We start from the raw sequence: 22,707 nt of genomic DNA, 5'->3' as shown, positions 1-22,707 counted from the left end.
CAGCTCCTTTTTCGCCTTGTCAAAAGCTCCGCCCCGCAAATCTGTTACTCCGCGCTCGCCTGTGCGACCGTAGCCGCTTGTCTTCTCACCTGTACGCCCTCATTTCTAGCGCCGTTTCCCCGGTCACTTCCATCAGATCCACCGCACGACGACGCCCACCTCCGCCAAATCTAAACCACCGGCAAACCCGCACCTGCGCCGCCCTGACATCGGTGCCCAACGACCGCCGGTGTCATCCCCGAAGTCCTGCTCCACCGCCCTCATCGCTCAATTGTCGCCCCGGCAGAGCACTCCATCGCTCTTCCCCGGCCTTCACGCCGCTCCCCCTTCTCTCTTCCGCACAGCTATAAAATGAACTGCCGGAGCCCCGCCGGAGTTCCCCTTTTGCCATCGCTGCCCTCCCGTTTGCTCCCTGTTCGTGCTCACAGCGCCACCACCTAAGTCTGAGGAACTCTCCTCTCCGCTCAAACACCACCTTTCCCCCCCAATCCACCAGCAACTACTTCCCATGCTGCACAAGAGCTTGCTTGTGATCCACAAAAAGCACCGCCGACGCCAGAATACCACCGGACATCCTCGCCGCTGTCCCAAGCCTGTTCTTTCCGACCCCAAGCCTCATCCGTAAGACGAAGGTAAGTTACCGACCCTTGTACGCCTCGTCCGACCCCTCCTATCCGACCGACCTCGGTTCCATCTCGCATTGCATTGCATTGCATTCGTGTAGAGCTGCGTCTCGCCGACGGCTTCTACGAGCTGCACCCGGCGCCAGAACACAAAGGTGTAGCCAAGCTCCTACCTCCAGAAGCCGAAGCCGCCCAAGCAGACGAGCAGTTTCCCTCCTCCTTGCTCGAAGGCAAGCCCCGGATGCATGAATCTCCTATGTTTTACCAAACTTGTGCATGCCTTCTTTAACATGCTTGTGCATTTACGTATAGGAGTTGTTTGGAACCATAGATGCATAACTTAGCTCCCTTGATCTGAACACTAGCTGTTGGACCGAGTAGATGCTTTGCTTAAATAGGAAACGGTAAAAGCCGAGTGATTTCCTGCCACTCGCGAGTTGTAGGAGTTGGTTGTTCCTCTTCTGTTACGACTATAAGGACGATGGACGGGGCAGGGTTTTGGGTAACTCTTTGGTGGTCGGTTGATCGCCCCGTCTGTCTACGAAACTTGCTAAGGCCCGACAGTGGTGGTGTTCGTGATCAAGTATTTGAAAGTACTAATCTCATACCTAGTATGGGATGGGGAAGCCTAGTACCTGATTGAACTAGGGCATGGCTTATACCCCTGCTGTCCCTAGAACGAGGTTCCCATGGTGCATCATGTGGGTGCAAGTGCGGTCACAGTACGGTAGAGATCGGGACTGTGGAGCATTGCATGCCAAGGGAAGTTTGGACCTGACACGCGCCTGGGAATTGATGGGGACGGCCGACACAGGAAGCGACCCTTGTGGTGCGCGGATGTCGTGAGATTAGGTTCGCCATGCATGGTTAAGAAACTCGAATCGATTCGTCTGCCTCTCACAGTTTGAGACTGCTTGATCGCTATGTCACCCTGAGTAAGTAAAGGAATCTGATGATGACATGGTCTTGATGATGATGTATATATATACCTCTGGTTGGTTCTATGTTTGTTTAGAAGTAGGTTGCAAACTTAGACCCGATAATAAACTTAGTACCTGAGCTAAAACTGGAAAGTAGGGATACACCTAGCGCTTATGGCAAACAAACCCCTCAGCCAAAAAGCCTTGCATGTCTAGAAGTGGTGGAGTAGTGTACTCCCTGTCGGTTAAGTCTTGTTGAGCTTAGTAGCTCAGCCTTGTTGTGGCTCTTCTTTTTCAGGTGAAGTTGCTGCCTCTGAGCCTCCCTCTGCTGGCACTTGGCCGCCCCAACTCCCTCCAGGTTGGACGGTTGAGTGGGATCCCTCCTCGGACGGCGAGGAGAGGGATCACTGATGTCCCGGTTGGCCTCACCAGGGATATCCGACCCCGACGCAGTAGCTTCTGCGCGTTGTTTTACCTTCTGTTGTTTTTCTTCTGAACCTTGTGAACTCTGATGTTGTTTTATGGCCAAACTAAATGGGTAATTTGTTAACTCAGTGGACTTGTTGTATTCTCTAGAACCGCTCACCTTCGTGTGGGTTTGCTATTCGGTCCTGTTCAAGTGGTTAAATCGGATGAAATCCAACGACACTTCGTGTTTACTTAGTTAAGGCATGAGCGTCGCGTATCAAGCGGCTTAATCATGACTAATCAAGCAAATCCGAAGTGGATCCGCCACAGCTGGTATCAGAGCCGGTTTAGCAAGATAGAGAACACAATAGGCCCTAATCACTTCTTTAAAAGATAAAAGTTGCAAGCAACTCTTTGAAAAAAATCTCGTATGATCGTTAAGGATGACTTTAGTACGAGAGGCCCTAGGGGATTTTGGGGTTGTTTTTAGGTAGCTAATATCTAATTGGTTATCTTGCTAACCCTTCCAGCACTTCACCACGTTTATCATACGTGTGCCGAGTTCCGCATCACGAGTATGCGAGGGTTGATAGGGAGTTCTATTCAAAGGGCCCTATCATCGCGGTTGTTTCACCCACGTTTGTCATACGTGCGCAGGTTCCGTATGTTAATCCATACGAAGGTTGGTATGGTTCGATTCCAACGAGCCTATCATCACGGTTGTTCGCCACGTTTATTATACGTGTGCTGATTCCGCATCACGAGTATGCGAAGGGTTATACGGTTCCATTCCAAGGGGACCTATTTCCACGGTTGAGTGATGTCCATACAGCCTTGAACGCATGGGTGCCGTTCCTATAGTGAACGGTAATGTTTGGGAACACTTTCGTGGGTGCGGGCACGAAAGGTTCATGTGGTTGTGTTTTTTGCAGGTACACTAACCGCGATCGCTTAGGAAACGTTGAAAGAACCGACTAGTTATTATAGGGAGAGACGTACTAGTTGCCTTGCCACCGGCACTAACCACGTAAGACCAAGTTTTGGCACTTGTTTTGGTTAAGAACGAGGTAGGCCGTGCATGCGACATCAGCTAAGAATCTGTAAAGTCACCCTCCTCAAAAGTAACCTTGCTCGGAAAAGCTCTTCCTTGGTTCTAAGGATTTCTAGTTTCTTCCAGCTTGTTTTCGTTTAAAATCTGGATACTTTTTCTGTCCGACCCTTGGCCTTAGAGTTCATCTCACGTTGTTTTGGTTCTTGGTTCCAGATGGCCGCCCCCGGACATGTCCTGTACGGCGCAGATGGCACCTCCCATTTGACGTGTCTGCACTTCGAGGGTTTTCCCGCTATCTTGTGGGACACCTTGAAGTGGTTCGGGTACCAGTCTCCACCTTTGTATGTGGGACGGTTGTACCTGGAGCGAGGCATCCAAAGATGCAACGTGCAGGCAGTAGTACCTTCCCCTCCTGTGCGGCCCGACTGGCCCCAGTTTGGAATCTCAGCATACAGCCACACACTGGAAGGCACCTGGGAGTCAGCTGCTCTGCAGCTCCTCACTCAATTCTGTCAGCTGCACCCGCTGGAGGTCACCCTAGACCCCATCGGCCTGTTCCCTGCCAGGAACTGGTTGGAACCGGCGTGGCTCGACCGCGTCAGCAACATCAAGGTGTTGGCCACCTCCTACTCGATGGTCACCATCTCCACCAATATCCGGTGCATGTCAGCTCTATATCGACTGATTGAGCTCCAAGGATGGGCCATGGCTGTCCTTGCTCAGATCGCCGCGGATACCCAAGGACACCTCCAGGCCGCCAGAAGAGACATGGTGGGCCAAACATATCAGCTCATCCAACGAGGCATTCAAATCCATGACATGCAGGATCGAATCTCTGAGCTTGAGGGAGAAGTAGCCGACTTGGTGGACGGCATGATCGAGCTGTCAGAGGAAAAGATGGAAGTAGAAATGGAGCTGGCAGTTGCTAATGCTCATTTGGACGAGCATCACGCTGAGCTCGATGACATGCATGCCCTCCAGATGCAGCTGGAAGCTCAGGAAGACCCTAAGGAGGTTGAGGAAGCGTCCAGTATGGACATTGAAGAGGACGATGCCCCTTCTCCAACTCACAGCGTTCCCTCGTAGATGGAGAGTTGCAGGGAACCCATTCTTTTGTTGTACTCCTCGGTAGCCTAAATTTTGGATAGTCCTGTAATAGGTTAGCCTTGAGTTGAGTAGTCTTTATGTTTTAGAACCCTTTTGTAAAGATCCCAGTGAAATCAGATCCTAAGTTTGACCCTTGACTCTTTGCAAAATGTTGGAATGCTAAACCATGTGAGTTTGTGCTGTGACCACGCACACCGTTTTCTGTGGGTCTGTCCAAGTTTGGCCGACCCCGGGTCGCGAGGTCGGATGCGCCCGACCCCTCGAGGCTGTTCCCCGCCTCGCCCGGCCCCTTTTTGTGTGGATCATTTTGCCGACCCCTTTTCTTGGGATGTTCGCCCAGCCCGACCTTAAGGTCAGATGTAATGGAATTCCTGGAGTCTGGGTATGGTTCGCCCGAAGTCGTGTGCAGGGCTAAGATAAATGCTAACTAAGATGACGAGTGGGAAGAGTGTATCTCCCTTATGAGGCCGTGTGTTGCATTATCAGCAAGAGTTGCATTGGAGAATTTAACTTGTGCGTTCCCATCTGTTGGAGTACTACTAAGATTATGAATTTAATGGAACGTTAACTCTTGCAGATGGCTCATCGCACCAGATCTGGTTCTGTGCCTGGCAGCAGCGAGCAAAGACAGCATCTTCCCCCACCCCCACCCCCATCTCCACTAGAGGCAATCTTAGCGGCTCAAACCGAGCTGCTGAGACATCTGGTACAAGGGCAACAACAGCAGCAGCCCCATGGTGGAAGGGCTCAGCAGCAACCTCATGTTGCTCGTTATGAAGACTTCTTGGGGACGCAACCCCCATTGTTCCAGAAGACCCAAGATCCGCTCGATGCAGACGCATGGGTTCGCACCATCGAATCCAAGTTCGAGCTTCTCACCGCACAGTGCCCTGACCACAATAAGGCCCGGTTTGCGGCTCAGCAGCTACGTGGTTCCGCCCGGCTATGGTGGGATCACTACCACGCCATGTTGCCAGCCGACCATATCGTCAGCTGGAATGAGTTAAGGACGGCGTTCAGAGCACACCACATTCCGAAGGGTCTCCTGGAGCGCAAGCTTAATGAATTCCTAGCTCTTACCCAGGGAAACCGAGATGTGTTACACTACGCTCAAGCCTTCAACGATCTGTGTCGTTATGCTGGATATCACGCGGACACCGACGAGAAGAAGCGGGACAGATTCCGCAGAGGGCTAAGCTTGGAGCTCAGAGAAAGGTTAAACCCGATAAGGGTGGATACGTACAATGAGTTGGTTAACTTGGCCATCTCACAAGAGGACTGCATGAAGGCTCTGGAAGCCGAGAGGAAGAGGAAAGCCCCACTGCCAACGCCCAACCCACCTGCACAGCGTTTCAGAATGGTTCCACCCCAGGCGCCCAGCCGACCCCAGCAGTCGGGAAGATGGATTGCCCGACCCCCGCCAGCAGCAGTGCCCCGTTTTCCTGGTTTCCAACCACAGGCGCCCCGACCAACCCTGCCGCCACCCCCACGCCCTGCAACGGGTAACCGCTGTTTTGCCTGCGGTGATGTGGGGCATTTCGCCAAGGACTGCCCCAGAAATCAGAGCCCGCACCCCGGGCAGAGCAATGCAACGCTCAACAAAGGGAAGAGGCCCAAGGTGCAAGTTTGCCAGGGTCGACTGAACTTCACCCACGCAGCAGAGCTTCCTGAAGGTGCGCCGATAATGACGGGTACCTTTCTGATTCACAGTTTTTCAGCTTTAGTTTTGTTTGACTCAGGAGCTTCCCATAGTTTTATCGGGAGAAAGACCCGTGACAAGTGTGGGTTACAAGAATGCCAAACCAGAGGGTCTTTTAGAATATCCACCCCGGGTGGAATAATCACCTCTAATAGGATGAGTGTCAATGTGCCTATTCAGCTAGGTGAAAACCTTTTTAAGGAAAATCTTATCATCCTTGACCTGGAAGGAATAGATATCATCCTTGGAATGGATTGGATGACCAGACACCAAGTGGTTCTAGACCCAGCTGCCCGAACCCTCCACATCAACTCGCCCTTTCATGGCAGTTCTACCCTGTTCTTGAAACATCCTAAGTCTGCACTTCCCTGTGCATACCCTCTCTCGCAAGCCCGGCTAGAAGGCCTCCCGGTTGTCTCTGAGTACCCGGATGTGTTCCCAGAGGATTTGCCCAGCATGCCGCTCGATAGAGACATAGAGTTTGCCATAGAGTTGATTCCCGGCACTGCCCCTATCTCCAAAAGACCCTATCGGATGCCGCCAGCTGAGCTGGCCGAGTTGAAGACCCAGTTGCATGATCTGTTGGAAAAAGGTTTCATCCAACCCAGTGCATCACCCTGGGGTTGCCCGGCCCTGTTTGTGAAGAAGAAGGATGGCAGCCTACGCATGTGTGTAGACTACCGACCTCTCAATGCAATGACTATCAAGAACAAGTACCCACTCCCCCGCATTGATGTCTTGTTTGATCAGTTAGCTGGAGCTAGAGTGTTCTCCAAGATCGATCTTCGTTCAGGTTATCACCAAATCAAGATCCGACCATGTGACATCCCTAAGACTACCTTCTCCACAAGATATGGACTCTACGAGTACCTGGTCATGTCTTTTGGACTCACCAATGCACCCGCATACTTCATGTATCTCATGAACTCGGTGTTCATGCCCGAGTTGGATAAGTTTGTGGTGGTATTCATTGATGATATCCTGGTGTACTCAAAGAGCGAAGAAGAACATGCCAACCATCTTCGCGTAGTTCACCAACGGCTGAGAAATCATCAGCTCTATGCCAAGTTCTCCAAATGTGAATTTTGGTTAGATAGTGTCAAATTCTTGGGACACACTATCTCTAAGAATGGCATAGCCGTCGACCCCAGCAAGGTACAGGAAGTCATGGACTGGAAGCCTCCTGCCTCAGTGCACCAGATCCGAAGTTTCCTTGGACTGGCAGGCTACTATCGGCGTTTCACACCGGACTTCTCCAAGATAGCTAAACCGATGACAGAGTTGCTGAAGAAAGAGGTCAGATTTGTGTGGAACGACAAATGTGAAGAAGCCTTCAAAACCTTAAAGCGCTTGCTGACCACAGCCCCAATTTTGGCCCAACCCGACCCCTCTAGGTCGTTTGACGTGTACTGTGACACCTCTGGCACTGGACTTGGGTGTGTTCTTATGCAAGACAATCGAGTCATTGCCTATGCCTCACGGGCATTACGACCTTACGAGCTGAACTACCCAACCCATGATCTTGAGTTGGCAGCAGTGATCCATACCTTAAAGATATGGAGACATTATCTGATGGGCACCCGCTGCAACATCTACACCGACCACAAGAGCCTCAAGTATATCTTCACCCAAGCCGACCTCAACATGCGCCAAAGAAGATGGCTAGAGTTGATAAAAGACTATGATTTGGAAGTGCACTATCATCCCGGCAAGGCCAATGTGGTGGCCGATGCACTTAGCCGCAAGACCTTTTGCAACTGCTTGTTGGCAACAACCTTCACTGAAACTTTGTGTCATGAGATGGGAAACCTCAGTTTGGAAATTGTTTCCCATGGAACCCTCGACCACATCGCCCTTGAGTCTGTTTTGAAAGACCAAATAAGGTCCGCACAAGTGGAGGATGAGGAAGTAAGGCGGATCACCAAGAAGATTTCCTTGAAGGATGAAGGATATAAGCAGTTTCGATAGGATGAAACTGGAAAAGTGTATCATGGAAACCGACTGGTTGTACCAGCCGACCCCAACTTGAGGAAGCGGATCCTAGACGAAGCTCATCTCTCCAAGTTCTCAATCCACCCAGGCAGCAATAAGATGTACCATGATCTACGCCAAACTTTCTGGTGGAGCAAAATGAAGCAGGAAGTTGCCCGGTATGTTTCAGAGTGTGACACCTGCGAATGCGTCAAGGCCAGTCATCTAAAGATAGCAGGTACTCTACAGCCCCTACCTATTCCCTCTTGGAAATGGGAAGATGTCAGCATGGATTTCATTGTTGGACTGCCTCTTTCATCACAGCGACATGATTCTATTTGGGTTATAGTGGATCGTCTCACCAAGACCGCCCACTTCCTTTCTGTCCACACCACCCACACGGTCAAGCAGTATGCAGAGCTGTACCTCGACCGCATAGTTTTCCTACACGGTGTGCCTAAGACCATCATCTCTGATCGAGGAGTTCAATTTGTAGCACGCTTTTGGGAACAGCTAAAAGCATCCATGGGCACCAAACTCATCCGTAGCTCCACCTATCATCCTCAAACCGATGGTCAAACCGAAAGAGTCAATCAGATACTTGAAGACATGTTGAGAGCTTGTGTCATCCACTATGACAAAAATTGGGACAAGTGCCTGCCATTAGTGGAGTTCGCCTACAACAATAGCTACCAAGCCAGTTTGAAGATGGCACCGTTTGAAGCCTTATATGGACGAAGATGCCGGACACCATTGAACTGGTCCAAAATGGGCAAGAGACAAGTTTATGGCCTTGACTTAGTGGTAGAGGCCGAAGAGCAAGTGAAGGTAATCCAAGCAAATCTCAAGGCTGCCCAATCCCGACAGAAGAGTTACTCCGACAGGCGAAGAAGACCCCTACAGTTTGACATTGGTGATCATGTGTATCTTCGGGTTTCCCCAACAAAAGGAGTACAACGGTTTGGAGTGAAAGGGAAATTGGCTCCCCGTTACATTGGCCCATATGAGATTGTGGAAATGTGTGGACCCGTTGCCTATCGGATCCAACTCCCAAAGCAGCTCTCGGCCATACATGATGTTTTCCATGTGTCTCAATTGAAGAAATGTGTCCAGGTCCCAATTGAAATCTTGGACCAGGAGCAGCTTCAAATCGAGCCTGACCTAACCTATGCAGAGTACCCGGCCAAGATCCTTGACCAGAAGGAAAGGCGCACCCGACGCCAAGTGGTCAAAATGTACAAGATCCTCTCGAGAAACCACACGGAGGATGAAGCAACGTGGGAAACAGAAGAGTACTTGGACAAACACTTTCCAGGTTTTCTTTCCAGCCAAGGAGGTAAGGGCTACACACCCCCCCCACCGGTTGCTTCTACATCTGAATCTCGGGACGAGATTCTTCTTAAGGGGGGTAGGCTGTAACGACCTCGGTTAAAATCCTTCGCGTTAATCTTAATCCGAGTCCCTGATCCCCTGTCTCAGTTTATCAAGTCTAAGTGCTGAACCTCCCGATCTCCCGACCCCCTGTGATCCGACCCCTCGCCGTCTTCCCCTAGTTCCGACCCCGCCGACCCACAACCCACCGCCGGATCTTTCTAAGTCCGCCCACAATGCCTTCCTTAAATCTGAGCTGTGGACCACCGAGACTGACCGGTGGACCCACGAGATCTTTCTCCCAGATCTCCCGTGACAGGCGCACTCGAGTTGCATGCCCGCTTCAGAGTTTTCTAGCCGCGTGGCTCAACTTCTCCGATGCCCGCCGCTCCGCCTCGTCGCCGGCCACGACCGGATGGATTCTCGCTCCCCCTTCTCCAATCGCGGCGGAAGCTCCTCTGCGACCCTTTCTGCAGCACCTCGCCGCCCGCGCCCATCATCACATCGCCAGATCCCGGCTGCAGAGCCCGATGCCGCCCGTCTTTTTCGTCACCTCTCCACAGTCGCGTCGCCCGGTCCTCGCTACGCGACGATTCCTCCTCCGCCAACCCAGACCACGGCAGAGACAACTCCTTTTCCGCCTTGTCAGAAGCTCCACCCTGACAATCTGTTGCTCCGCGCTCGCCCGTGTGACCGCAGCCGCCTGTCTTCTCACCTGTGCGCCCTCGTTTCTAGCACCGTTTCCCCGGTCACTTCCATCAGATCCACCGCATGACGACGCCCACCTCCGCCAAATCTCAACCACCGGCAAACCTGCGCCTGCGCCGCCCTGACATCGGTGCCCAATGACCGCCGGTGTCATCCCCGAAGTCCTGCTCCACCGCCCTCGTCGCTCAATCGTCACCCCGGCAGAGCACTCCATCGCTCTTCCCCGGCCTTCGCGCCGCTCCCCCTTCTCTCTTCCGCACAGCTATAAAATGAACTGCCGGAGCCCCGCCGGAGTTCCCCTTTTGCCATCGTTGCCCTCCCGTTTGCTCCCTGTTCGTGCTCACAGCGCCACCACCTAAGTCTGAGGAACTCTCCTCTTCTCTCAAACACCACCTTTCCCCCCCCCCAATCCACCAGCCACTGCTTCCCGTGCTGCACAAGAGCCTGCTTGTGATCCACAAAAAGCACCGCCGACGCCGGAATATCACCGGACATCCTCGCCGCTGTCCCAAGCCTGTTCTTTCCGACCCCAAGCCTCATCCGTAAGATGAAGGTAAGCTACCGACCCTTGTACACCTCGTCCGACCCCTCCTATCCGCCCAACCCCAGTTCCGTCTCGCCCGACCCTATCTGTTCCGCCGACCTTTCTCCGCCTCGCCCGAGGGCTCGACTGTATCTTTTTCCTTGAACCGAGGGTGTATGTGTAAAACTTGGGGACTTTTCAGCGTTGAGTCTGAGGACCCCTAGCACATCTATTCCTCTAGATTAAGGGTCCGATCATAAGTTCCTCCCCATCCGACCCTTATATCTTGATCTCCACCAACTCAATCGAACCTCCCCACCTTCCTGTAACTTGCCGCAAGTTTCTGGGCTCAAACTTGCAAGTGTTGCTGTTGAAATACCCGTCTAAATGCTAACCAATGCATTGCATTCGTGTAGAGCTGCGTCTCGCCAACGGCTTCTACAAGCTGCACCCGGCGCCAGAAGACGAAGGTGTAGCCGAGCTCCTGCCTCCAGAAGCCGAAGCCACCCAAGCAGACGAGCAGTTTCCCTCCTCCTTGCTCGAAGGCAAGCCCCGGATGCATGAATCTCCTATGTTTTACCAAACTTGCGCATGCCTTCTTTAACATGCTTGTGTATTTACGTATAGGAGTTGTTTGGAACCATAGATGCATAACTTAGCTCCCTTGATCTGAACACTAGCTGTTGGACCGAGTAGATGCTTTGCTTAAATAGGAAACGGTAAAAGCCGAGTGATTTCCTGTCACTCACGAGTTGTAGGAGTCGGTTGTTCCTCTTCTGTTACGACTATAAGGATGATGGACGGGGCAGGGTTTTGGGTAACTCTTTGGTGGTCGGTTGATCACCCCGTCTGTCTATGAAACTTGCTAAGGCCCGACAGTGGTGGTGTTCATGATCAAGTGTTTGAAAGTACTAATCTCATACCTAGTATGGGATGGGGAAGCCTAGTACCTGATTGAACTAGGGCGTGGCTTATACCCCTGCTGTCCCTGGAACGAGGTTCCCATGGTGCATCATGTGGGTGCAAGTGCGGTCACAGTATGGTAGAGACCGGGACTGTGAAGCATTGCATGCCAAGGGAAGTTTGGACCTGACACGCACCTGGGAATTGATGGGGACGGCCGACACAGGAAGCGACCCTTGTGGTGCGCGGATGTCGTGAGATTAGGTTCGCCATGCATGGTTAAGAAACTCGAATCGATTCGTCTGCCTCTCACAGTTTGAGACTGCTTGATCGCTATGTCACCCTGAGTAAGTAAAGGAATCTGATGATGACATGGTCTTGATGATGATGTATATATATACCTCTGATTGGTTCTATGTTTGTTTAGAAGTAGGTTGCAAACTTAGACCGGATAATAAACTTAGAACCTGAGCTAAAACTGGAAAGTAGGTATACACCTAGCGCTTATGGCAAACAAACCCCTCAGCCAAAAAGCCTTGCATGTCTAGAAGTGGTGGAGTAGTGTACTCCCTGTCGGTTAAGTCTTGTTGAGCTTAGTAGCTCAGCCTTGTTGTGGCTCTTCTTTTTCAGGTGAAGTTGCTACCTCTGAGCCTCCCTCTGCTGGCACTTGGCCGCCCCAACTCCCTCCGGGATGGACGGTTGAGTGGGATCCCTCCTCGGACGGCGAGGAGAGGGATCACTGATGTCCCGGTTGGTCTCACCAGGGATATCCGACCCCGACGCTGTAGCTTCCGCGCGTTGTTTTACCTTCTGTTGTTTTTCTTCTGAACCTTGTGAACTCTGATGTTGTTTTATGGCCAAACTAAATGGGTAATTTGTTAACTCAGTGGACTTGTTGTATTCTCTAAAACCGCTCAGCTTCATGTGGATTTGCCATTCGGTCCTGTTTAAGTGGTTAAATCGGATGAAATCCGACGGCACTTCGTGTTTACTTGGTTAAGGCATGAGCGTCGCGTACCAAGCGGCTTAATCATCACTAATCAAGCAAATCCGAAGTGGATCCGCCACAGTCCAACTTTTGTAGTCCCGCGTGCTGACCGGGAAGCGCGGCCATCATATCTTTGCCGCTGGACCGTGCGCAGAACCAGGCGGCGCTCCCTCCTGTGCCGGGGGACACGGGTAATGAGCACCCTCTGGCAAGCAGGGGAGGCCGCGGACTAGGACGGTGCTGCTGTAGCCTGTGCGGTCATGGCTACAGTGTTCCGCCCGAGTACTGTGACGAATCACGTTGAGGGGCGCGGGCACCTTTCTGCGCGCCAGAGCCGCTTCGCATTAATGGCGAGGTTGATGGGGACTCACGAGATCTGCGCCCTCCTCCGCTGGTCTGCGCCCGAGGTGGATCCTTGTCTTGTGGGCCCGAGTGAGTCCGACCCCCTGCGCCCGGGGTCGGGCGAGGCGGAGCCTTCCGGCAAGGGGTCGGGGGCATCCGACCCTAAGACCGTGGGTCGGGCGAGGCAAAGTTTTGCCGGCGAGGGGTTAGGCATGTCGGACCCTGGGACCATGGGTCGGGCGAGGCGAAGTGGAACACTCCCTGCTCATGCTGAGTCGGCGGAGATCACCGTCGCTGCAGGTGGGCCCGAGCCTTCATGATTGTTGTTTAAGGGGCATAAAGAGGTCATTAATATTTACCCCCAACAGTTACGAACAACAATGCTCGTAGGTTAAAGATCTCTTGTTTATCCTCATCCCACAGATGTACGCCTTCTTCCTTCCAGAGCTGTAAAAGTTCATCAACCATTGGTCTTAGGTACACGTCAATGTCGTTGCTGGGTTGTTGTGGGCCTTGGATAAGCGTTGGCATCATAATAAACTTCTGCTTCATGCACAACCAAGGAGGAAGGTTGAACATATATAGGGTCACAGGCCAAGTACTATGACCACTACTCAACTCACCAAATAGATTGAATCCAAACCTTATGTTCCTTGCATCATTTTCAAAGTCCGGGAGTGCTCTATCAATTGATGTCCACTAGGCCCCATCTGCAAGGTGTCTCAGCATCTCATCTTGCTTACGTTCTTCTTTGTGCCATCGCATCAACTTAGCATTCGCCTTGTTCCTAAACAAGCGCTTCAAGCGTGGTATTATAGGGAAATACCACATCACCTTCGTGGGAACTCTTTTCTTGGGAGGCTGCCCCTCGACATCTCTAGGATCATCTCGCCTGATCTTATACCGCAGCGCTTCGCACATGGGACAAACATCCAGTTCCTCGTATTTAGCACCACGATAAAAGATACAATTATTAGGGCATGCGTGTATCTTCTAAACCTCCAATCCTAGAGGGCAAACAATCTGTTTAGCTTCAAATGTTGTAGACAACAATTCATTATTCTCGGGAAGAATCTTCTTGACATTTTTCAACATCTCTTGAAATGCCTTATCGGACACACCATTTCTGACCTTCCATTGCACAAATTCTAGTGTGGTACCCAATTTTTTATGGCCCTGCTAGCAATCTGGGTACAACAATTTTTGGTGATCATCTATCATGCGCTGCAACTTTTGCTACTTCCTTCTCAGTTTCGCAATCTCTGTGTGCATCCCGTAGCACCTAACCAAGGTCATTAGTAGGGCCATCTTCTGCAAACTCATCTTCATCAGCCTCATCCATTGTAGTATCTGCAAAAGCTTGGCCTGCAGCCCAGTCTGGAATGTTGTCATCATCCTCCTCCTCTTCGTCGTCTTCCACTACAACCCCTCTTTTGCCGTGCTTGGTCCAAACCAAATAGTTAGGCATGAAACCCTATCTAAACAAGTGGCTATGAATAGTCCCCTAGGAAGCTTGTGACTAGTCCTTCTTGTTACTGCATTGGAAGCATGGACAACATATGAACCCGTTCTCTGGCACGCTTTGGCCACTTCGAGAAAATAAAGCAAGCCATCAATAAACACCTTGCTCCGTCTGTCTGCATTATACATCCATTGTCAGTCCATCCGCATCGTATTACGCATGAAAATGGATTACATATGAATGGATTATGCATGAAAATGGATTACGCTTTTTTTCCTTTTTTGTATTTCTGTTGTACACAATTAATTTTAATAGAATTTTTAGCATGCAGGTCTATAATATCTTGCCAACATTATAAGTATTAGGTTATATGGTAATTGTTTTTTTACCAATTCAAATATATTGTTTCTTCATCCTTCAACGATTACAAATATTAGGTTCTCTTGTTGCGAATAAGTGTGTCATTTCCATTTCGCATCAAAATTCATCTTTACGTGCCTATTGATGGTTATTTGATACGCTTTACGACTTATCTACATGCTATCACAATTGAAAACATGTCAAACTTTGTAGTGCAAATAATGTTGAAAGTTTAGATACAGATAGAAATAACATATTTAAATTTTAGATCCAAACAATATGATACACTACGACAAACCATCCATTGAGTATTATCTAGGAGGACTTTAAGCATCCTTGGGTGGCGAAGACGAAGGTTCCACTGACCCAGCCTCATCCTGTGGTTTATTTGTGCCTACTGCAACGGTAGTACTAAGTGGACGTGAAACACCTGGGACTGATGGTGGAGCATAACGACCACCAAAAGGAGGTTCCTGACCCACCGCAACAGCATTTTCATGATATCTTTGCAAATAACAAAGCATTGCTTTCTCCCACGTACTCATTTTCTTCGCCTTATCATGAGGGCCAACTATGGTTTTCCAGTTGCCGCGAGAGGAACGAGATCGCCCCCACCATCACCACTACCTCCAGCAGCAGAAGCCATCTCTATGTTCAAAAATTCATAACTTAGCACTGCAGAACTTGTTGAACTTGAAGACCGTGATCATCTCGGCGAGCATGTTCTACACCGGGCGGTACCGTACTTCACAATGGAAGAGCTTCGATTATACGAGGAAGGGGACACGGTCTTCCATGATATCCGTTGCTGTTCTTCCTTGTAGAATCGGAGCTCCTCCTTGACGTCCGTTACCGCTCGGCGGAAAACATGCTCGCCGAGATGAACATGGTATGCAAGTTCAACAAGTACAGATTTGAAAAACCATATTGAATTTGACAAGATAAACCGTTTAGATAAGGGTATCATCATTCTTAAACCGCTGCAAGAATACATACTATATATGACACATATGAGATACTAATTTTTTCCTCATAATTAATATTGAAATCCTCTCAATTCTACCTCACATTTACTTTCCAATATCCCTCACATTCTAGCTCAAAATCCGCTCCATTTTCTACTTCACATTTTAGCAAATAAACTATCCATCTCCATTCTACACATCATGTTGTTTTAACTAATACGAATCGTATATAACAAGCAAACTATCCATCACATTCCAACTCAAAAACATGTATAAATACAAATCCTCTTCATTCTCCCTCTTTCTAACAAATAAACTCATTTTTCTCCCTCTCTAAAGCATAAATCAAAGCATAACAAGAGGATGAAGTAGCTAACCTTCACAATACTTTGGATGAGTGAAATCCTCACGAAAATGAGGGGAAAAAATTCGAGCAGCGCCTCCCCTAGGCTTGCTTCGGTGCCATGGAGAGTAGGTTAAACTCTCTGTCTTTGTGGAGTGAACTGGCTTGGGCTAGAGGAGGAAGAAAAGCATCTGTCTTGGGATTTAATGGGGGATGAGTTTTTATCCTGGTTTAAAACTCCAACCGGGATAAAAAGGAACACCTTTTATCCCAGTTGGAAACACCAACCGGGACAAAAAGGTGGCGCTTTTGTCCCGGTTGGAGACTCCAACCGGGATAAAAGGGGAGCGCCACCGACGCCTGGATTCTGACCGTTACAATCGGGATAAAAGGGGAGCCTTTAGTCCCGGTTGCAAATACCAACCGAGAGTAAAGCTCTGCCCTATTCTAGCCTACCATGGCGCGCCCTCTTTTGTCTCGGGTCAACTTTAAACCGGGACAAAAGGGGTGCATGGAAGGTGAGTTCTATGAAGTTTAATGGATCGCCGATCCATCATTGACGACATTAGGTTATAATGAGGCATGCACGGTTTATCTGATAATCGGCAGGTAGCAGTTCTATGGACGCCTTTTCTCCTTGCCGTCCTTGATCAGAAGATCCTACAGTACCTTGTCATCCAGGTACTCCGGCTCGATTACCTGCTGGCTGCTCGCACCACCTCCATGCTGTGGATCAGGGGCAGATTCAGAACAAGACTGCGTCCCGGGTTGAGCTGCTGATTCACATTTCCTGAACCTCTTTTTCTCTTATTAAGATTATAGTTTTTTAGCTAAACACCACATATGTTAAAGGAGTTACATGGACTCGCCCCGGGCTGCAGCCCGGGCAGTCTGGGCCCTAGATCTGCCCCTGCTGTGGATGCTGGGAAGATGACAATCCGCGCACATAGTTGTGCGTCTCGGCGGGGAAGTTGAGCACGGCGAGGTGCCCTTGCATGCGGTACGCCGTGCGGTCATACGCTCGCGCCGCTTCCTCGGCCGTATCGAACGTGCCGAGCCAGGTGCGCATGCTCTGTCGCAACGAGTCGTGGATCTCCGCGGCGAACTTGCCCGACGGGCAGCGTCGCACGCCACGGTATTTTGTCTTGCTGCCGTCCTTGCCATCATCAAAGCATCCGCAACCTTCCATGAACTGATCGTTCAGGCGATCTTACAACAGATGATGAACACTCAAGACAGTGAAGTTTTCTATAATTTGCTTGCTAGGTCACACCAAGAACAAGCCTGTCATTGGGACGCTAGCTAGTTCTGTGGTTGAATCACTGCTTGCGCTGTGGCAGCAATGGGGATCTGTATTTAAGGTAGTGGCTAGCGTGATGATATGCTCTAATGGAAGGAAAAAGCTCAGGACAAAATAAGATGCGAATTCTCGCAAGTGAGAAGTGACTGAGGTGACGTTGTGGACGATGTGGCCTCTTATTCATCTCTTTTGACTTTTGAGTACCCATATATAGTTGTGCTGACCAAGCCCATTTCATGGGTAGTACTATCTTCCAAAAGGACTAAACGTGTTAACTGAGACGAAGTCTTTCAAATATAAGGTTGGGAATATAATTAATACAAAGATAGAGCAGAGAGTGACCATGGAATATAAATAGCTTGGCAACATGACTATGGGGCACATGATAAATGAGGTAAAAACATGGTTCAAAAGAAGTTATATAATATGAAATATGGTTATAATCTAATTAGTACTCACTCCGTTCAAAATTCTAAGCCATTCTAATTTTTTTGAATGTCAAATCATATCAAATTTGATCAAATTTATACAATAAAGTACTAACATTTATGATACCAAATAAGTACTATTAGATTCTTCATTAAATATATTTTCATAGTATATCCATTCGGTATCATAAATATTTATAATTTTCTTTATAATTTTGATCAAACATAAAATAGTTTGACTCTCCAATAAAGAGGGAGCACTACGCTAGGCTTTGGATCCATTGTAATAAGCTGTAAATGGATGGATGATAGATCGTATTCATCCGTAATGTGGTGTCTTTGTTTTGTTTCTTTATTAATGTTTGTTTCTCTATCTTAATAACTATCGCACAGATAGTTCTCGTAGGACACCTGTTTAAATAAATGTAGAATAAGACGGGACGGAATCATATCATATCACTTGTCTGTATATTGGTAATATATAGCTAGGTCTCGTGCTTGAATCACTATACATTAATAAAAATTATTGGCACAAAGCTAGTTTTGACATCAAACCATGCATGGTGCGTGCTAGACCCAATATAATTAACCGAATATATAGTACACAGTTCCATTCTTGTGTGTTGGTGGAATGTGCAGTGCATGGGCATGCAGTGTCAGGCATGTGTATCGGAACACTCTCTGTTCCTACCAATCATGTACTAACATCTTCCATATCAGGTTGATGCTTAATTACCTACCAATACTGAAAGTTGCCTGGTTTTCGAAGACTACATGTGTTGCACATTTGATTTGACGAATCCGATGCGTTATTTGCTACGCAACAAAGAAAAAGTTCGCGATTCTGCGCTGCTCTAGCTCAGCTTTATTGTGTATCCGCCTTTCCCATATAAAATATATATTATTGTATTCAAGTATATAGTGTTGGAGGGGAAATATTGCATGCGCGCGCTTAAAAAAGAAACGGATACCCTTTAGTGCATTGTGCGGTCGTCTTTTATTCTAGATGGCAGAACAGTTGTTTTTGCATTGTACTATCTTTCCTAGTAAATATGAGTCAGTTTATGACCCTGATATTCAAATTATATTTCCAACAGATGAAATAAACACTCAAATCACTCTTAGAATAACGAATTGAATTGGTGATGGTCAAACACCCCAAGCGGAGATTCGGTGGAACCTCCTTTTCGAGATTCAGCCTAGGGGAAGATTCGCGTAGACAAGACCACATACGGTGCTTAAGCGAAATATGGGACAGTCATTTGGACAAGTTTGGGCCACTCAGAAGTATAATACACTATGTACAGTGCTTTTGTAGGAAGATGAACAGTACAATGCTCCCTTTCAACTGAGATCCAAAAACAGCCCCTTGCGTGCCAGCTTGGGGGAGCCGGTCATTTCCCGTGCGAATGCTCACCGCCCTAACAACACCGGTTGTAGGTATACCACTGACCAGTCGGGGAAAGACGTGCTGTCCCTTAGCACCTTGGAGTGGCCGCCCCCTGCCGCATCACTAGCCCTTTCCCTCTGACACATAGCTCGCGGGGAAGGGAGGAGGGTGACAGCCTTGGTCGCACATCTAGCTAAGCATGGTCATTTATTTTGACCTGAACTCGACTGACCGACCCGTCAGCCAGCCTCAGTTTTTCTCATAATGACGATGTTTTAAGGGGAAGGGGCGCTTTTGATAGGAATTGTCACTGGTAGAGCTACATATGTCTGGGTCATTTCTATTAGGGTCAAACAGTCATTTCTATTAGGGTCAAACAATCACCACCGACAGGAGCTTTAGTTCCAATTAGTAATATTAATTGGGATTAAAGAGTCTCCTTTAGTCCTAGTTGTAACAGCTAGAAACGGTTAGGAACGACGACAGAACCTCGTGGAGGATTTAGTTCCAGTTGGTAACACCAACCGGGATTAAAGACCACTCATTTAGTCTAGTTGGAAACATCAACCGGGACTAAAGCTCACCATTTAGTCTCGGTTGGTAATACCAACCGCGACTAAACACTCGCGCTATAAATAAACACCTGCGCTATAAAAAGTGGATCTGACCAAGACTAGATACAATGATGAACCGTTCGTCCTTGCCAATGATGTGCATCAGGTTTTCTATGTGGAGGACATGTCTAGCGAACCCAAGAAAAAGTCAGAAGATAAAGAAAAATCATGGGAGCTAAAGCGCCACATAGTTCTTCTAGACCAGTCAGATGATTATGATTAGTTTGATGGCATGCCTCCATTCGCTGTCGAAGTTGACACAAGCATCATGCTAGCCAAAGAAGAGGCTCCGCACTTACACCGAAATGATGACGTCAAGAAGAAGTTTTTTAACGTTACATTGCAATACACTGTATATGGTGCACCTTTATGTAATGCTCTATGGCTATCAGAATCTTTCAATTATATTGTAATGCTCTATGGTGAATCTTTATTCGATCAATATAAACAATGTTAACTTAATCCCATACATCAATTGTATTTTTTCGCGTTCAAATTATTTAATTGAATAGTTTGTTGATCAATTGATGCATTAAAATAATTATTTCAGAAACTTAATAAACTAGTATAGAATTAATGACCGATTCAAACTTATTTTAAATAAACTTGCTAATTTAATATATTTTTGCAGGGTTAAAATATGTAATTTTTTTATTTTTCTTGAACAACAGCAGTAGAAAACAACTTAAAACATATATAAATTAAAACTACAAAACTAATTGCAGCACAAGTAGGAAATGAAAAGGAGGGGCCTTTAGTCCCGGTTGCTAATACCAACCGGGACTAAATGGGATTTTTTCTTCTCCCGTGCTTAAAGCCCCATTTAGTCCCGGTTCGTATTACCAACCGGGAGTAAATCCCCCCCTTTAGTCCCAGGTGCTAATATCATTGGGACTAAATGCCCTTTAGTCCTGGTTGTAAACTCCACCCGGGACTAAAGGGGAGGTATCAACATCTCTTCTCCGTCCCCTTCAACCTCCTCACTTCACTCTCCGATCCTCCGTCTCTCGTCTGTACTCTGCCCCGATCGCCACGTCCTCCACGTCGACGTGCCGTGCTACCCCATCTTTCTCCACTGCCGCCACTCCCCGCGCCTCTCCATCATTCTCTCCCCCGACCACGCCTCTCCATCGTCCTACACCCCGGCCATACACACCCTCTCCATTGTCCTTTGTCCCAACCGCACCGCCACCACTGACCTCGACGATCTCCTTCGCCTCCGTGCCCTGTGGCTCCTCGGCGGTGTCCTCTTGGCTCGGCACCCTGCTCCTCCCTGAGCGCCACACCGCTGCCAGCCGTTGGCCCTTCTCCTCCAACCGAGCCCCTCTATGACGCCCGCGCGGCCCCAACGACACCCTCCTCCTGTGCCGCCATTTTGCCGCAGCCCCTGTGCTACCGTCCCGATACCCCAGCCTGCCCCTGCCGCCCGTCAGCCGGTAAGTACGGCGCCAATCGGGCACTGACATAAGCCCCCGGTTTGCTAATGCAAGTCGGATTTTTTTAAGTAGGATTTTAGTATATTAAATTAGGAAATTAGTAGAATTTAGTAGAAATTAGTAAAAATTAGTACAATTTAGTAGATTAGTGGAAATACATTGAAAATTAGTATCTATAATTTATTAGTAGAAATTAGTATAAATGCTTAGGAAATTAGTATAATGTAGTAGAAATTAGTATAATTTAGTATAAATGCTTGGGAAAATTAGTATAATTTAGTAAAAATTAGTAGAATCTAGTAGAATTTATTAGATTAGTGAAATGCGTAGGAAATTAGTATACTTTAGTAGAAATTTGTATCATTTATTATAAATGCTTAGGAAATTAGTAAAATTTAGTAGATTAGTGGAAATGTCTTCAAATTAGTATAATTTAGTATAAGTGCTTAGTGAATTTTAGAAAGTTAGTACAATGTATGGTTTTATGTGTATTTATTTCATGTAAATATTTTTAATGTTTAATTTCATGTAAGTTTCATGTGATAAATTGTACAAGTTTTATTGTATGGTTTTAAGTGTATGTTTTCAATCAAGTGTCTATGTATATATATGATTCTATATATGATAAGTTTTGTATGATTTTATGGTTTTGTATGATTTCATATATATACATTTAATGTACTACTTGGGACAATCTTTAGTTTAATGTATCAATGATTACATGTGTGCTAACTAATGTTATTATTAGTTGAGATGGGAGACGAAGAGGATGAAAGGTATATAATGGAGTAGATTATTGCTGGCGATAGTGGCTCAAACGTTCCAAGAACCTACACTAACGATGAGGGTAGCTAGGCGGACATGTTCCTCAACATGTCTGGTGATAGCAATGATGAGCCTGAGCATGGTGTTGATGACAATGCGGAACAAGATATTGCCATGATGGAAGGTTCCAGCAAGGTATATATCATTTTCATTGCTTTAACCCATCATCCATAACTTCATAATGATTTTTACTATGTACTAATTAACGAATCTTGAACTTTTAGCCATCTGAATCGATGAAGCGAAATAAGCTGCGAAGTCGTAAAAAGATAATGGAGGGAAATCTTCAGATCACGAAGTGACAGAAGAGGGCCAGCCAATTGCTCATGAAAAAGTTGCTAGAAAGTTTGTGAGTAAATGTGGAGATATTGTAAGGGACAATGTGCCCATCAACATTCGAGAATGGAAGTCTAGTAAAGAAGATGATCCATATGTGCTCCCGCATACACAGGAAGATATGTTGTGGGCAGATGTCAAGAAACACTTCACACTTCCTAACGACGATGATGAAAAAGATGTGAAAGACTAGACGCTCAAGAAGATGGCAACCCAATTTCAGGCCTTCAAGAAGAATCTGGATACCATCTATATCAAGAAGGGTCGACTCCAGATTTTGATGACTGACTAAAGTTAAGAGATCACTGGAACTCATTTCTAGAATACAAGAAGAGTGAAGATAGTGCGAACAAGGTTTGTGTCAACTCAAGCAATGCCAAGAAGAAGGAGTACCATCATCGTCTAGGTCAAGGTGGTTACAGGAGTGCAATTCCCAGATGGAAAAAGATGGAACAAGACCTACTCGATCGAGGTATCCAACCAGCAGGTGTTGGCTAGCCCGATCGATCGAAGCATTGGTATTACGCTCATGATGGTACCCTTAGTCCTAAGGATGGGACACTTGTTTTCAATGAAACAATACGTGAGAAGGCCCCCATGCTTATCAAAAACGTTGAAGATTATAAAGAAGAAA

At 47.7% G+C, this 22,707-nt stretch overlaps 1 protein-coding gene across 1 annotated transcript; it reads left to right on the top strand.

The window, feature by feature from the left end:
* The first annotated feature begins 4,686 nt into the window (after positions 1-4,686).
* Positions 4,687-16,646, top strand: LOC140221164 (uncharacterized). The gene is made up of 4 exons (XM_072290487.1): positions 4,687-5,800; positions 15,261-15,325; positions 16,354-16,425; positions 16,575-16,646. The coding sequence occupies exons 1-4, from the start codon at positions 4,687-4,689 to the stop codon at positions 16,644-16,646; spliced, it is 1,323 nt and encodes a 440-aa protein (XP_072146588.1).
* The last annotated feature ends 6,061 nt before the right edge of the window (positions 16,647-22,707 follow it).

This window comes from Setaria viridis, chromosome 9, assembly GCF_005286985.2.
Source record: "Setaria viridis chromosome 9, Setaria_viridis_v4.0, whole genome shotgun sequence".
Lineage (NCBI taxonomy): Eukaryota > Viridiplantae > Streptophyta > Magnoliopsida > Poales > Poaceae > Setaria > Setaria viridis.
The sequence above is the reverse complement of the archived record's forward strand: the minus strand, read 5'-3'. Positions and strand labels throughout refer to the sequence as shown.

Excerpts from the sequence above, each read along its gene's own strand:
- LOC140221164 (XM_072290487.1), top strand. The coding sequence starts at position 4,687 with ATGGCTCATCGCACCAGATCTGGTTCTGTGCCTGGCAGCAGCGAGCAA. Across the intron at positions 15,326-16,353 it reads TGCTCGCCGAGATGAACATG|GTAGCAGTTCTATGGACGCC; the intron begins GTATGCAAGTTC and ends GATAATCGGCAG. Across the intron at positions 16,426-16,574 it reads TACAGTACCTTGTCATCCAG|CTAAACACCACATATGTTAA; the intron begins GTACTCCGGCTC and ends ATAGTTTTTTAG.